The sequence below is a fragment of the Manis pentadactyla genome, chromosome 6 (assembly GCF_030020395.1).
Source record: "Manis pentadactyla isolate mManPen7 chromosome 6, mManPen7.hap1, whole genome shotgun sequence".
NCBI classification, from domain to species: domain Eukaryota; kingdom Metazoa; phylum Chordata; class Mammalia; order Pholidota; family Manidae; genus Manis; species Manis pentadactyla.
This window is the reverse complement of record NC_080024.1, coordinates 101,870,999-101,885,276: the sequence shown is the minus strand read 5'-3', so window position 1 is coordinate 101,885,276 and position 14,278 is coordinate 101,870,999. Positions and strand designations below refer to the sequence as shown.

The 14,278-nt window shown below is 40.8% G+C and overlaps 1 protein-coding gene across 1 annotated transcript in view; it reads right to left on the bottom strand.

The window, feature by feature from the left end:
• CDH2 (cadherin 2) overlaps positions 1-14,278 on the bottom strand; it is a 190,930-nt gene that overhangs the window by 29,524 nt on the left and 147,128 nt on the right. Inside the window, exons 8-12 of the mRNA XM_036885966.2 lie at positions 8,233-8,370; positions 7,394-7,579; positions 4,879-5,132; positions 3,321-3,463; positions 295-528 (exon numbers count right to left, since the gene is read on the bottom strand). Coding sequence (XP_036741861.1) covers positions 295-528; positions 3,321-3,463; positions 4,879-5,132; positions 7,394-7,579; positions 8,233-8,370 — 955 coding nt within the window. The remainder of the gene's footprint in view (positions 1-294; positions 529-3,320; positions 3,464-4,878; positions 5,133-7,393; positions 7,580-8,232; positions 8,371-14,278) is intronic.

Here is a 14,278-nt window from a genome sequence, read left to right as displayed (position 1 = left end):
ATGAAAAAGAAAAAAAAACCCATTTGATAGTTAATACATCATACGATGAAAAATACCCATAGTATTTTCTAGAATGTATTTATTTCCTATGAGGTCTATATTAAGCCATTCCCACGGTGCTGCATCATGAAGACTTTTTTCAGCCTTAAGGGATTTTAATATCTTACTTAAACTTTAAGCTGCTTTTAAAATATAGTTAATGAAAAGATTATAAAGCACCTAAAATTAACTTTTCGTATCAAGCTTCAAAACCTCTCAACTGCACATATATTCAAATAATTAACCTCTTCTTACCGTTAAGCCGAGTGATGGTCCAATTTCTCTTAATAGTCACTGGAGACAAAGGTAGATCAAAAGCAAACGGCCCAGCATTTGGATCAATGTCATAATCAAGTGCTGTGATGTTAATTGAATTGGGGTCTGGAGTTTCACAGGTCTCTGCCTCTTGAGGTAACACTTGAGGGGCATTGTCATTAATATCAAGTAAATAGATCTGCAGCGTTCCGGTTCCACTCATTGGAGGAATTCCTTAAAGGGAGAAAAAAATCACAGACTGATGCTGAATAATTCTTTCCCGTGAGTGTCAATTATGGTGGAATTCCCCCAAACTTCTGGCCTCTGTCTTTATCATTGCATAACTCTGGAAAAATCTAGCTGCCACAGCACCTGGGCAGCCTATTTTTGGAATAAGGCCACTCCGGGCTTCCTCGATGGGGTGACCCAGGGCTGTCAGTGTGCAGGGGCTGAGCACTGACAGGACGAGTGTGATTCTGCACCTTCCCACCCTGCCAGGTTACACTGGGCCCAGCTCACACCACGCTCCTCCAAGCACTGTGGGGATGCACAGGAGGCAGAGCAGTGCCGTGACCTTGTGGGCCTGATGCTTTTGATGGTAAGATATGTGCACAAGACACATAAGAATGCCTTTAAAGCTCAAGCACAGCCATGAAATTTCTAAACAGTCTGGACAAGCAAGACAGACCTGTAGGCCTCGTCTGGGGGAGGAATGCCATGGAGAAGAGAAATGGTATTTGAGATAAACCAACTACCTGCTTGAGAAACTGTTAGGAGGCTCTAGCATCATTTCATTATAATCCTATGAATGAGGTTTACATAGATGAGGGACCTAAGACTTTGCAAACTGCACTCTTTTATGTGCTGGGGTTGCTATTAAAATTGGTCTGCCTGACGGGCTGGTCCCAAACCCATTCTCACTCCACTATAAAAACCATCTCTACCACTTCTTGTGATAATTCAGTCTGGTGATTTGACCTCTGCTATATTAGATATATTTATAATAAAGTAAATATAAGTATACACAAATATATAAAATAAAATGTAAGTATATAGTGGAAATATGCAATCTTATTATATATAAATATGTGATAGGGTTATGTTATTTAATTATATAATGTATATTACATAAATATGATAGAAATATAAAAATTTTCCAAATAATCATAGTGAGACCCAGAGATTTAAGTGACCTGCCCAAGAACAAGTCACTAGGAAGGTGCACACACACTCTGTGGGCCTGAGAACTGTGGATGGTTCTGGGAGCAGGGACAGTCAGCTGGAAGGGGAGCATGGCTGTCAACAATATTCCACTATCACCAGGACCACTTTACGCCAGAGTTTGAGCAACTTGCATATGTATCATCACATTTAATGTTATCTGACTCTCATAACATCTTCATAGACTCAGCACACAGCAAACACGACTGATCAGTGACGAAGTGAAGGCAGAGGACTGGCTCTACCATTAAGAACTGGGGCTCCAGAGCCAGCCTTGCGAGTTGAGGTCAAGTGCACGCGCCAAGTGTCATGGTTACCTAGATTCAGCCACTCGCTTCACTCTCGTAGCACCCTCTCAATTAGAAAAAAATCCACCTTGGTGAATGACAGACCTGGGTGTAACTCACAACCAACATTCATGCATGTAATTTTATAGCTCTTTAAATCTCAACATAATGGTCAAGACATATTACTTTATTTCCCACTCTAGGGGAAAGCTAACGCTTATATACAGTGAGAAAGCATAAAACAGACCCCAATGCCGTGCCTCTGATGTGCAATGGCTGAAACTGTTCCTACCAAATTTCAACTTTAAATATTTAAACAGTAGGTATGATATTAGAAAGGATAAGAAATATTGCATTGGTCCTGTCACCACATAGATTTATGATAAATAATAATCTCATTGAATCTTATTACATGCAATTTGGAAAGTTGCATTTAAACTGTTCTTATCAAAAGTGTTGACAGACAACATTCTTCAAAGTGCACATCTTGGCCACCAAATTGAAGCCTGCTATTTGTACTGGATGCTAACATTTATCATCGAACATTAACTGAGTTTCAAATATGGTTTTGATTCAGTGCTGAAACTATTAACATAACAGAAATATTTATTTGAGTGTTTAAGTTTGTGCCAGGCCATGTTTTAAAAGCTTTATGTGTACAAACCATTTTATCTTCCCCAATAAACTGTGAGTGAGGCACTGCTACCATTATCCCTATTCAACAGAGAAAGGAAATGGACAGATTTAAAACCCTGTTGCCAATCCCACAGTTAGCAAGTGGTAGAGCTGGAGTCTCGACACAGGGGGTCAGGTAGACCCGAATGCAGAGATTGCACTGTTAAACACATCATACTGAAGGCTCGCAGAGCAAAACATACCCATTACAGGCTTACAGAAGTCATTCTGTCTAACTACAAAAAAGTGCTATCCATTAATCTCAACCATTTAGGAACCAGCAGAGACCCAGAAAGGAAACCCAAAATGCTAAACTATCTGTTCCCAAACCAGCACAAGCTTGTGTACTCACATATTTCAATTTATGCATGAAATTAAGAGTATCCTAGTCCATGGCAGATTAGAGGCAGAGAATTAGAAAGAAGAAAAATTCTGAGACAGTCAAGCTGATGGCCACAAAGAGACTGGCTAGGAGAAATATAAAAAGACCACTTTGAAAATAGTGTCTGGGCCATTGAGGCATTTAGAATAGACTCCATCTGCAATAATAAGGCCTCCATGGGTAGCAGGGAAGAAAAACTACAGAGCCTCATAATCACAATACTGGGCTACCATGGAGGGGCATGGGCCTCGGGCACATTCATTAAGGAAGACGTGCCCTGCATGTCACAGAAAGCCCAGTGGAAACAGAAACAGAAGTGGGGGCCTTAGAGCAGTAAGGGTCAGTTTGCTAGATAGTTCAGTTTCATAGAACACCTCATATCCCGATGATGCACATGTGATGAGGCTCTGCTCTCTTTAACAACGTACAGGATAACATAGTGACTATATTTAATTACATACCATTGTCAGAAGCAAGGAAAGTAGCATTATATATATTGTTTTTCACATTTGGTGATTCTCTGTCCAAAACAGCAATTGTAGTTATTTGCCCATTCACAGGATCTATTTTTAACCAATTGGCAGGATCAGATAATTTTGTGTATCTACAAAATGAAAGTGCAGTGAGTTTAAATTTTTTGATATGATGCTTAAAAAATAAAGCATATATTACAGCTTTAATTCCAAATGTAATCAGCTCCATTAACTTGCAGTTTTGTAGATGATGTTTGAAAATGCAGTTTAACTTGGAGAAGTATTTCTGTGGTAGTGGTTTTGGGAGGCACATGAGAATCGTGTATGGCAGGCATGCCGGAAGCACCAGGTAACTGCTGGAGGGGAAATACCAGGAGCCCAGCCTCCCTGCTATAGGCCAGTGACAGACCTCAATTTAAGCTTTTGTTTATTACTTTCAACAGATAGCAATGGTGCAGATAAAAACATCCAAATATATCTTCTAAATAAACCATAGCCCTAATGTAGAAGACTTAATACAAATTATAATAGAAGTTGAATGTTCTATTGCAGAAAACTCGTAAAACGTTTACCACGCTATCAAGAAGCAGAGGAGGTCACACTTGGGGGGGATCTTCAGAATCTCATTCCTGCTTGGCTCTCCCCCACTGGGCCAACCTCATAACTACACCCTTCAAGGGCAGTCCCACAGTCTGAGTAGGAGCAGCAGCTTTATCTGTATCAGTGGCTTTATCAGTTTAAGCTCTTTTTTATTCTGGGTTGGGGGATGAACTTTCTGAGCTCCGATAACCAATGCATAGGTTGGAAAACACATCCTATACTTTGAGGTAAGGGTGGTAGTTCAGTACACCCAAATTAGATTCATCTATCTTGATTTCACTGTACAGAGAAATGAAGAAGATATGCAGTTATCTATGAGCAGCAGCCCTAAAAGAAGTGAAATAAAATATGAGCTGATTTTTAAAAGTATCGTCGCTGGCACGGGTAATAGTCATGTGGGGTGCGCTCTGCCAACCATCCACTTGCTCACAGGAAGGATACATCAGATTTTGCTGTGGCTGGAAATCTTTACAGATCTGTTTTACAAGTTCCCCAGCAACTGTACAGGTAAGGGATGAGAAGAATTAGCTCTTAAATCTTGGTTTTGGCCTGAGTTTTCTTTCCCTCTTGATGTGTGGATAAAAAAAGATGTTATAAACTTCAGAGAGTCCCCCATCTGCTCACATTAGAAACTTGTTGTGATGTTCGGTATAAAAGCACAGGCTGAATATTATTCAACATAAAAGAAAGGAAACTGGGCAGGAAAAAGGAGGCAGATAACATTGTTTCCTTCGAGTAATTTGTAAGTTGATCTACTCTTTTATTTTCTTATCTAATATAGTCATTGATGTACTGAGAGGAAACTTCACCAAATAGTTAAAAACAATCTTGCAAATAAGAAGTTTTTGGTTCCAATAAAGGTTTCTTATTCAAATGGTAAATACATTTTATAGACAGTACAGGACACAGTGTAAATTACAGAAACACCATACGTGGCATTTGATACCTGATGTTTTGCTGCATGTATCGATCTGGGTCCTGAGCTGTAAATGTTGTCAACATGGTACCAGCATGAAGGCCTTCTTCCTGGCGAATGATCTTGGGATTTGGGGCAAAATAAGGGTTTTCATTCACATCAATAACTGTAACTGACACAGTTGCAGTTGACTGAGGGGGATGCTGAATACCCTTGGCTAATGGCACTTGATTTTCTGCAGCCACAGTAAGGACAAACATCCTATTTGTTTCAAAGTCGATTGGCTGTAAAAACAAGAAAAGGGAAACCATATTTTTTGCAGGAAAAAAGAATATTTGCAGCTGCAGCTCATTCTCCTATCAACTCCATTTCCAACACATTAATTTTTCATTCACTACACCATAGGTTCCCCCCAAATTTCTGTAAAACATGCATTAGCATGGTCAATGATTGAAATATTTATCACAATTGAACTTATTTGCATCAGATACTTATACATCTTCAAAGGGTACTTCAAAGATTTATGTTCAGAAAATAATGGGTATTACTATTGCGCTGATTGCATTTATTCAGCTACATCCAAAAGCTTGATTATTTTTAAGGACAGCATTGTTAACAAAAAATACTAAATAATCTGAGGTCAAGTGAGAACCTGAGGGTCCAGACTGTATTCTCAAACACTGGTACAAACACCACTTCTCACCCAGGAAAGCTTTGAGCAGTCAGGAATTGCAGAAAAACAAAAATAGAACCCTAGAAAATATGATTTTTTTTCATAAAGCTAAACTTGCTCAATTTAAAGCATCAATCATAATGTGAAGTACACATTTTAAAGTACACACACACTTTTAAATAATAATCATGTTTGTACATAGAAGTTGTTTTTTTTGTCTGCTCGTTCCTTAGTTTACTAGTTTACAAACTAAAACTCTGGCTATTTTCCAAAGTGACTCTGGATAGTTCACTGGTCTGTAAAAATCCCGAATCTAAGAAGAATACCCTAGATAAAGGCAATGCACATATGATGCGCAATGTAAACAGTAACTTTCAAGGTTCCATTGAATCCCACTGTCAATAGAAAAGAAACTAAGAGTCAAGTGATCAGACTGTATTTTCACCCTTAATTTCCCGGGATCACCTTCTAACAGATGCGGAAATAAGCTTTACTGTGCAGTAAGAATATGGAAAGGAGCGGGCAGGACGATTATGTTATCAGAGGGAGTCCACGAATGATCGAGAGCTGAATGAAGCTGATGAGAAAGCCACGTGATCAGTCCGAACTACACCGGACCTAGTTTCCCAGCCTAGACCACCTCCTAACATCTTCATGCACATAGTTTTCTTCCCCTCACTCTAAAATCCCCAATTCAACTTCTCTTTCTCAATTATTTTAAACAAGACAGTAAGGAAGTCAGAAAGAAAGATAGAATTCTTTGATTACATTAGTCACACTAACTGTCCATGACATTTATTTATTCTAGGTGGAAGGCACAGCTCTACATCCCTTGATGTGTATTAAGCTTATTTATTCCTCAGAACGACACCATGATTTGGGTACTATTATCCTCCCCACTTTCTGGATGAGGAATCTAAAGTTTAGAGTGCTTAAAACAATTTGCTGTGGTCACAGTGCTACCAAAGGGCAGAACTGGGACTTGAACACAGATAGCTAGGCTCTGGGGTGTGTTCTTGCTCACTGTGCTACTAGTTCAGAGAATTCTAACATCCACCTCCTGGGGGAAATTGCCATTCTACTCACACACCTGTGGAATTATTGGTCACTTACACCTCAACACACCTTTCTATGTAAGGCCAACATTTGGGTCCACCTACAGACCCGTGTTGGGATGGGAGACAGCAAGCAAACACTTCACAGGGGGCCCAAAGGGTGACATATTCACTTTAAAGAATCTTTACCTTATATTTATTGTATTTATTGCTCTTGAAGTTAACATTCTCTTGGCTTCCAGAACTCAGTTGCATTTTTTTTTTGACAACTAAAATCAGAAGCACCATTTCTTCGAGTATTAAAAATAGCATTCAAAAACAGCCATGTAAATTCACAACCTTTAAAAGTGTAGGCCTTCCTCATGTCTACTCATCCCATTTACTCTTGGGCTATCTTCTGGTCTGTCCCCTGAGCCGATACTCAAATAACAAGCCATACACTTGAGGGTAGTAGGTGTGCACATCAGTCCTAATAGCTACGAGTCGGTGACACAAACCAGGACAGGCTGTGTCACTGACTCATCAACTACATTGACAGTTCACACTGTGGATGACAGTCCTGTCTTCAGATTCTTCATGTTGCCCAAAGTGACTCAAAAACAATCATATTTCAGGGATACTGTGAGAACATCTATGTCGGCCACAGCCTCAACGTAAGTCAGAAGTAAAAAATGTTATTCTCCCAAACACATGAACTCCAGATTTAAAGGTGTTTGAAAGAAAAAAGCCCTCAGATTCAACACAAACCACAGGGAGAGGGGCTGCATGGGCCCCAGCCGAGGGGCTGTCGGAGCCGGGTGGCCTGAGCCACACTTACCTTCACCACAGTGACTAAGCCGTCGTTGCTGTGCAGGTCGGTCTGAATGGCAAACCGCCCTGTGGGGTCCCCGCCGCTGATTCTGTACACGGCGTTCCAGGCTGGCGTATGGGGCTGGTCCTTATCCGTCACGGTTAGGTTAGCGACTATGACATCTACCCTGTTCTCAGGAACTTCGCCATAGAACTGCAGGAAAGACAGCCCCAGTCAGAGCGGCCACATTGGTCCTGAAGGACAGTGTGTCTTGATGCAGATTTTACTGCCCCATTAAATCTTCATTATCCACACTAAACGTGGAGATCAGTAATGCAGGTAATCACAGCATTTATGTTTGACTTTTAAAATACTGTTAACTTTTTCCAGTGGTCAGGTTTTTCCCAAATTGTGCCACAGTTTCATTAATATTAAGATTAGCATACATTTGTGAGTACCCGGGTGATTACTGTAGGGTTGGAGGACAGTACTTGTCTGAAGGAAATAATTTGACTCGAGGTAATAATTATACACTGATGAAGTAGCATAAATCAGTCATGTACTACGCACTTAGTTTCATGATCCTGAAATATGTATAGTATTTTGTTACAGTAGTACAAAATCCTTTTAGGGCATTTCTTCCAGGCAGCATATTTTAACACCTTTATCAGTGACCTGGAGACTATGAGACAACAAACTAGGAGCCTTATTTCAAGTCTTAGTGATGGAAAACATCTGAGTCAGCAGCCATTCTATGATTAGGTTAAGCCCATCCCACCTCTATTTAATATGCTTATTCTTCATGCCAAACCTTCTCCGTAATGGACAGTAGACCTGACATTCTGAGAGTAACAGTCTGCACTTACTGTCATGGCAGTGAACTCCGGAGGGTTGTCGTTGACGTCTGTCACTGTGATGACAGCGGTGGCCGTGTTTGAAAGGCCATAGGTGGGGTTGCCTTCCATGTCTGTAGCTTGAATTATTAACGTATACTGTTGCACTTTCTAAAAAGACATAAAGATAATCACTTAAATGAAACTAATTCTTTAAGAAGGCATAATAGTGGTTTTGTAACAGGCCCTTTATTATACACGGAGAGGGCAGCATCATTCACGCTGATAAACATGACTTGAAGTTTCCCAAGTGGAGTTTACTTTAACTTGAGATGCACAGGTCTGGTTCTTGTCTAGAGAGATTTAACTGTATATCTGCCCTTCTGTGTGTGGAAAGAAGCACATTGCAGATGTGTGAAGTTTACAGGTAAGCTGAAACTTCTCTGTGGGTTTGACCTTTCTCTTTCTTCTGAGCTTCACAGCATTCTGACCCAGCATTCAAGTCATTTGGTTTGTATTTAGTTTCTCATACATTAATTTCTACCCAGTTTAGTATATGGAAGATGATAAAAACTTTTGAAAATTCATGAAGTACATATGCTTTCTTTTTATATAGTCTTGTATGTGTTCTTTCTGTTATGCCTAGGTTGATATAAGGCTTTCTCCTAATTCCCATTAGTACATACTATTCACAGCTATACAGGAGATACCTCCTTAAATGAAGTCAAAACCTGATTAAAGGGTTTACGTTTCTCTCCTTAGTCCTGGAAAACTGTAAGTATTTAATAGTTGAATACTCAATGGCTTGCCATCTTGGCATCACACCCATTGTGTCCATATATCTATGATGAATATGGACACATCTGCACATAAATGGTCATTATTAAATTGGTATCACTGCTTTCAAAGTCCAGATTGAATTTTTAAATGGGGAGCCAAATTATGTTGCAATGTATCTATATAAAATCTTGAGAATGTCTGAAAAGTCTATAGCCCTAGCTGACAAAGTTTTATATTAGGACAGCCTAACCAAGAGGAATACCTAAAATTGTTTGAAATTTCTATGGAAATTGGCACAGATAAAAAATACAGATTGTTCATAAATGTTACAACATTCTGAACAACAAAATTCACTTCTTCATGCAAAAATAAACTGCCACTGCAAAGTAGAGTTTTCCCCGATTCTAAATATAGCTAACATTATGAATGGCCATTTTTAAGGGATTTTTTGGAGCTTACAGAGAACAGAACAAATTGTAGCTTTTGATTCAGTTGTTAGTGGGAAGGGCAAGGAAAAAGAAGTAGGAGGGAAAGCCAGACCTCACACATTTGATTTTAAGTCTCTGTCCACCCAAATGCCAATCTCTGATAGTTACTTATTTTAGTGGGTCTTTTTCTTTGTCTTCCTAAAAGAGAAAATGCCACACTTTTTGGAATTAAAAGAAAAAAAGAAATAAAGCAATAGTGCTGGCTGAGCCATTTTAATTTTTTTCAACCCATAACACCTGACTATAATGCTTACATCAGCTAAAATATTTCCTAATGATTTCCTTTCCCAATCAAGAGAGTCATTTGAGCTTAATGCTCCCATGGTTAGCGAGAGATTTTTGTAGGGCACTGAGTTCAGCCTCCTAGATGGAAATCATGAAACTAAAAATTTGTTATGACTTTGAAATGCCATTTTTGTTAGCTGTTGTTTGCAGAAACAGATGAAATCCTCCAAAAAAGGGAAAAAATTGGAGTATTTTTCTTAAAGAAGACAAAAAACCCACACAGATATTATATGGAGACAGAGTTCTTTGTTAATGTTTGCACTTGAAATTATAATGTCTATTTTGAAATTGTACAAGCATAATATATACAATTTCCCACTGAGCTGAAATATTGGGATCAGTAGCTAATACTTGAAATTTCCTATCGCTTCAAGCTAGTCTTGAAATATTTAAGTTACAAAAGAATATTGTTATTTCTAGGATACAATGCCTCTTCACATAAAAAAATACTGACTTGGTAAGTGTTTTAATCTCCGTTTATAGATGCCTGGTTGGTAAAAGGCTCTTGCATTTAGTAAGGAAGACGTGACAGCCTCTGCCTGTTAGACAAACAAACTTATTTACAGCTTCTTGCCTCATTTAGCTACTGGGCATCTGGTTTGGAATCACTGGCTTAGAATCCATAAAAATTTGACTTCCTAACTTCACAGACCCACATCTGATTGAGGGGTCTTGGCTTAAAAACATTTCCCCATTTTAATGACAACAGATGTGGTTGTTACAATGGCAGGGTGCCATTGATGTCTAATGGATAGAAGGCAGAGATGCTGCTAGACATGCAATGATGCACAGGACAGGGCCCCACAGCAGAGATTTATCCGATTCAAAGAGTTAATAGTACCGAGGTTGAGAATCCCTGGCCTAGAATATGCTTCCCTTCATTCTGAGCCTGGTAGACATAAAGCTTACCAGTCACCTCACAAATGGCTTCTGAAAGTCCTTGAGGCAGAGCTGCCAGCCCACTCAGGACACGGTGCTGTCTCTCTAGTTTCTCTGGCTGCCATCCATCTGCATGCCTGTCCCACTATGTACACACACTCCTCCCCAGGGTCCTTGCTTTGTCAGTGTTTATGCTGCTGGTATATAGCACAACGCCTGACAGTGAGAAGCAAGCAGTAAGTGCTTCTGAACTCGGGGTTGGGTGGATGAATGGATGCGAAACGTCAGGCCTTGCGTTACATTATAAAACTCATTTCAGGTTTGGGAAAAACCATCTTCTTATTTACATGGCTGGCTCTCATTTATTCATTAAAACATATACTAGGAACATACACCAGCCCACTGTTTCCCAAACTCCAGTGAGTCATATGCCATCTTCCCAATTCTGCCATATCCTCCTATTTCTATATGAGTCACTGATTGTCTTGACATTAATGCCCTTTTGGAAAACTTAATTTATTGTGAAAGTACTGTAAATGAAAAACTATTATCACTTGCCCTGAATATACTGTAAAATGAATGCCTGGCAGGCTCTGCTTGATGGTGTTGCATCTAAGAGATGCATGGTCTTTGGTTTTCCCGGGAGGCTTCCTTACATGTATCAACCAAAGTCATGATACCTACATACCACATTTTTGAAAGGATGAACTAGAGTGACATAAGCAGACAGAGGTAGGAACACTGAGTCACTCATTTGGCAATCATTTAATGAATATCTACTAGATGTCAGACAATGTAGCATTTACTGGAATGAGATACATACTGGATCCTTGGATAATTTACTGGGATAATATAATGAACACAACCAGAGGTGGCCTTGCTGTCCATCCTTGAGTGATGGAGGCAGATATTAATGGATCACAGGCCAAATGTGCAAAGCAACTTTCATAAGAGCAGGAAGATGTGATGTAAGGAACTTTAATGGGGACATCTAACAGTCCGCAATGTCTGGAGGGAAGAAAGTGCACAAGAGGCATTTTGGGGCTGAACTGAAAGAAAATGATGATGAAACAGACCTGCTGATGGAGGGCAGTGCATGGTCTAGGCCGGCAGACTCTGATCTTGGGAGACTGGGGCAGTGGTAGTGGTCACACAGAATTGGAAATTCATCAGGAAGCACATATTTAGAAAGATGATAGGTTTGCTTTTGGAAGCACTGGGTTAGGGGATGGACAACTACATAATAATGTCATGAGAACTCAGGAGGGAAGTACATGTTTGTGACCCTGTTCAAATTCTTTAATGCTAAGCCCCAGTGTCCTTGTCTGTGAAGGGGCCAATAGTGCTATCTATCTTGTAAATCTAACGTTTAAAATTTGTTTTGAATGCTTACTATATGCCAACACCGTTCTAGGGCCTTGACAATAAAAACAAAAATTAACATTTGTTGAGATTGAGCACTAACTATGTGCCAGGCACAGTGCTAAACACTCTACGTTACTTCATTCGGTCCTCAAAACAATCCTGAAAGGCAGGTGGATTTTTTTGTCCCCACTTCACAGATGAGGAAAACGAAGTTTAGGAAGGCAAGTAAGCTTGCCCACCTGTACCCAGCTGTAAGCAGAAGAGACAAGATCTGAATCCAGGACTCAGAGAGACCAGAATCTGTACCATTAATTGATCCACTATGTTGGTGCCCTTCAAGAGAGCGAGTATGTGCCTAGAGCAGGTGCCTCCTGAGTTGAGGAGGCAGAAAGTCAGTTTGCAGGGAGGTGGGGATGGAGTGAGAGCTGAGAGCAATGTGGGCTGGTCTTTTCAGAAATTTGGTGTTGAAATGAAGGAGAAAATCTTGCAACATGAACACTTCATCAGGGCTCCTGCTCAGGATGGAAAGATGGGGAACACAGCGGCCTCTCAATATCGGGAGCAAGAATGCAGACAGAATGTCTACCTAACAATCTGTGTGTATCCAAGAAACTGATGACTGTGGGCATCCAGGGTGGGTTGGGGACTCGCTGCCAGAGAGTGAAGATTCGCCTGCAGTGGGGAGATGGGAAAGGGATCTCTGCGCAGAGGAGGCAACAAAACAGAAGGAGGTAAGACTTTGGGTTTGTACAAGGAATTGCAGGTGGTTGTGTGTGTGGTGCTCCTGAGCAGGACGCAAGGAAGTTGAGGGGGTTAGACGAGGGGGACTTGTGCAGAGCCACTTCCCCACAGGCGACGGCATGTTGGCAGGCTCTGAAGGAGCCTGCAGGGCTTGTAGGGAGGATCCTGTGGAGCAGGGAAGGCCGAGACAACAGCAAACAAGAGCCTGCTCCTTCAGATAGAACACCGCGTTGAGGGCACAGCGAAAGGGGGAGTGGGCTTGGGGATCAGGAAGGAAAACCTTTTGCCATGAGGAAAATCACAAGAGGAGTAAACGGGGAGGGGGCTCACTCAGGCGATGCCTGGGCTGCTTTATGACAGTGATGGGGCAACATTGGCTACGCTGTACTGGGCGCCGTGTGAATGCCTTACACCTACTGCACACAGTCACCTCCCCAGGCAGGTAGTACCATCATCCCCACTTGAGGTCGTGAGAGCTGAGGTTGCAGGTTGATGCACTGGAGGTCAAGAAGACCTTAACAGGCAGAGCCGTCACTCAAATATGGTGGGACAGAGGCTGCCCCATCTGGGGTCCTGGTCCAAGTGGGCAGGAGAGGGGCCACAACAGGGAAGGGCAGGGAAAGACGAAATTGCCAGGAATGGGCATCAGCGATGAACGCAGCAAGACGTCAGGGAGAGACAAGGAACTGAAGACTAGGGTTTGTGTTGGTACCTCTTAGGCTGGAAAACACGAAGAATTAATAGAAGACTTGGAGATTAAAGAAAGAGAATAAAAAGCTGTATCTCAGCAAGCATGCCACTGATTAGGAGTTCAGTCACTTGGACGGTGTCACATTTCTTGGGAGAACAATGACCAAACCTACTTTTGACAGAAAGAACACTATGAATTCTAATAGAAATAAAAGAATCGCAAGCCTGCACGTGGCCTGAAGGAGTCAGAGTAATTTATTCCCGGCATCAGGCAGCATGACCATAAACCATCTGAGATTGAGACATTTTATCTATGCTAAATGACTTTCAGAAAAGGAAGGTTTTCCACAATTTTTCCTAGTAACTCATTGTTGTGTTTAGTAATTTCACTGTCAAAAAGCTATTCCTCATACTGTATTTCACCCATGACCGTACAGTTATAAACCCTTTACCACAGTTGTTTCAACAGGGAGTTGGTGCACACAGTCGCTTCCATCCATTGCAAGATACACTCAGCCATGACTGTGGTCTGACTTCAGACTTTCACCCTCTAAACAAAACACATTCTCTTTGATTATAAATATTGTAGGTTGGCCTGAGGAAAATGACTTTTCATTCTGTACGCATCTTTCTTGTCATTTGCCAGGCTAAATGTGATAGCAGTATTACTGTATGAAACGAGATGAAGCCCTATTTCTGTATCTTACAGTGAAGAATGTGAATGAAAGAAATATTACAATTGGGAGGTGAGCTATGCTCACTTAGCATGCGAGCAACTTGGCACTTAAGAGAATTTAAAAGCTATCCTACATTTCCTTCTAAAATATGGCATTCATGCTGAGTTTATTGGC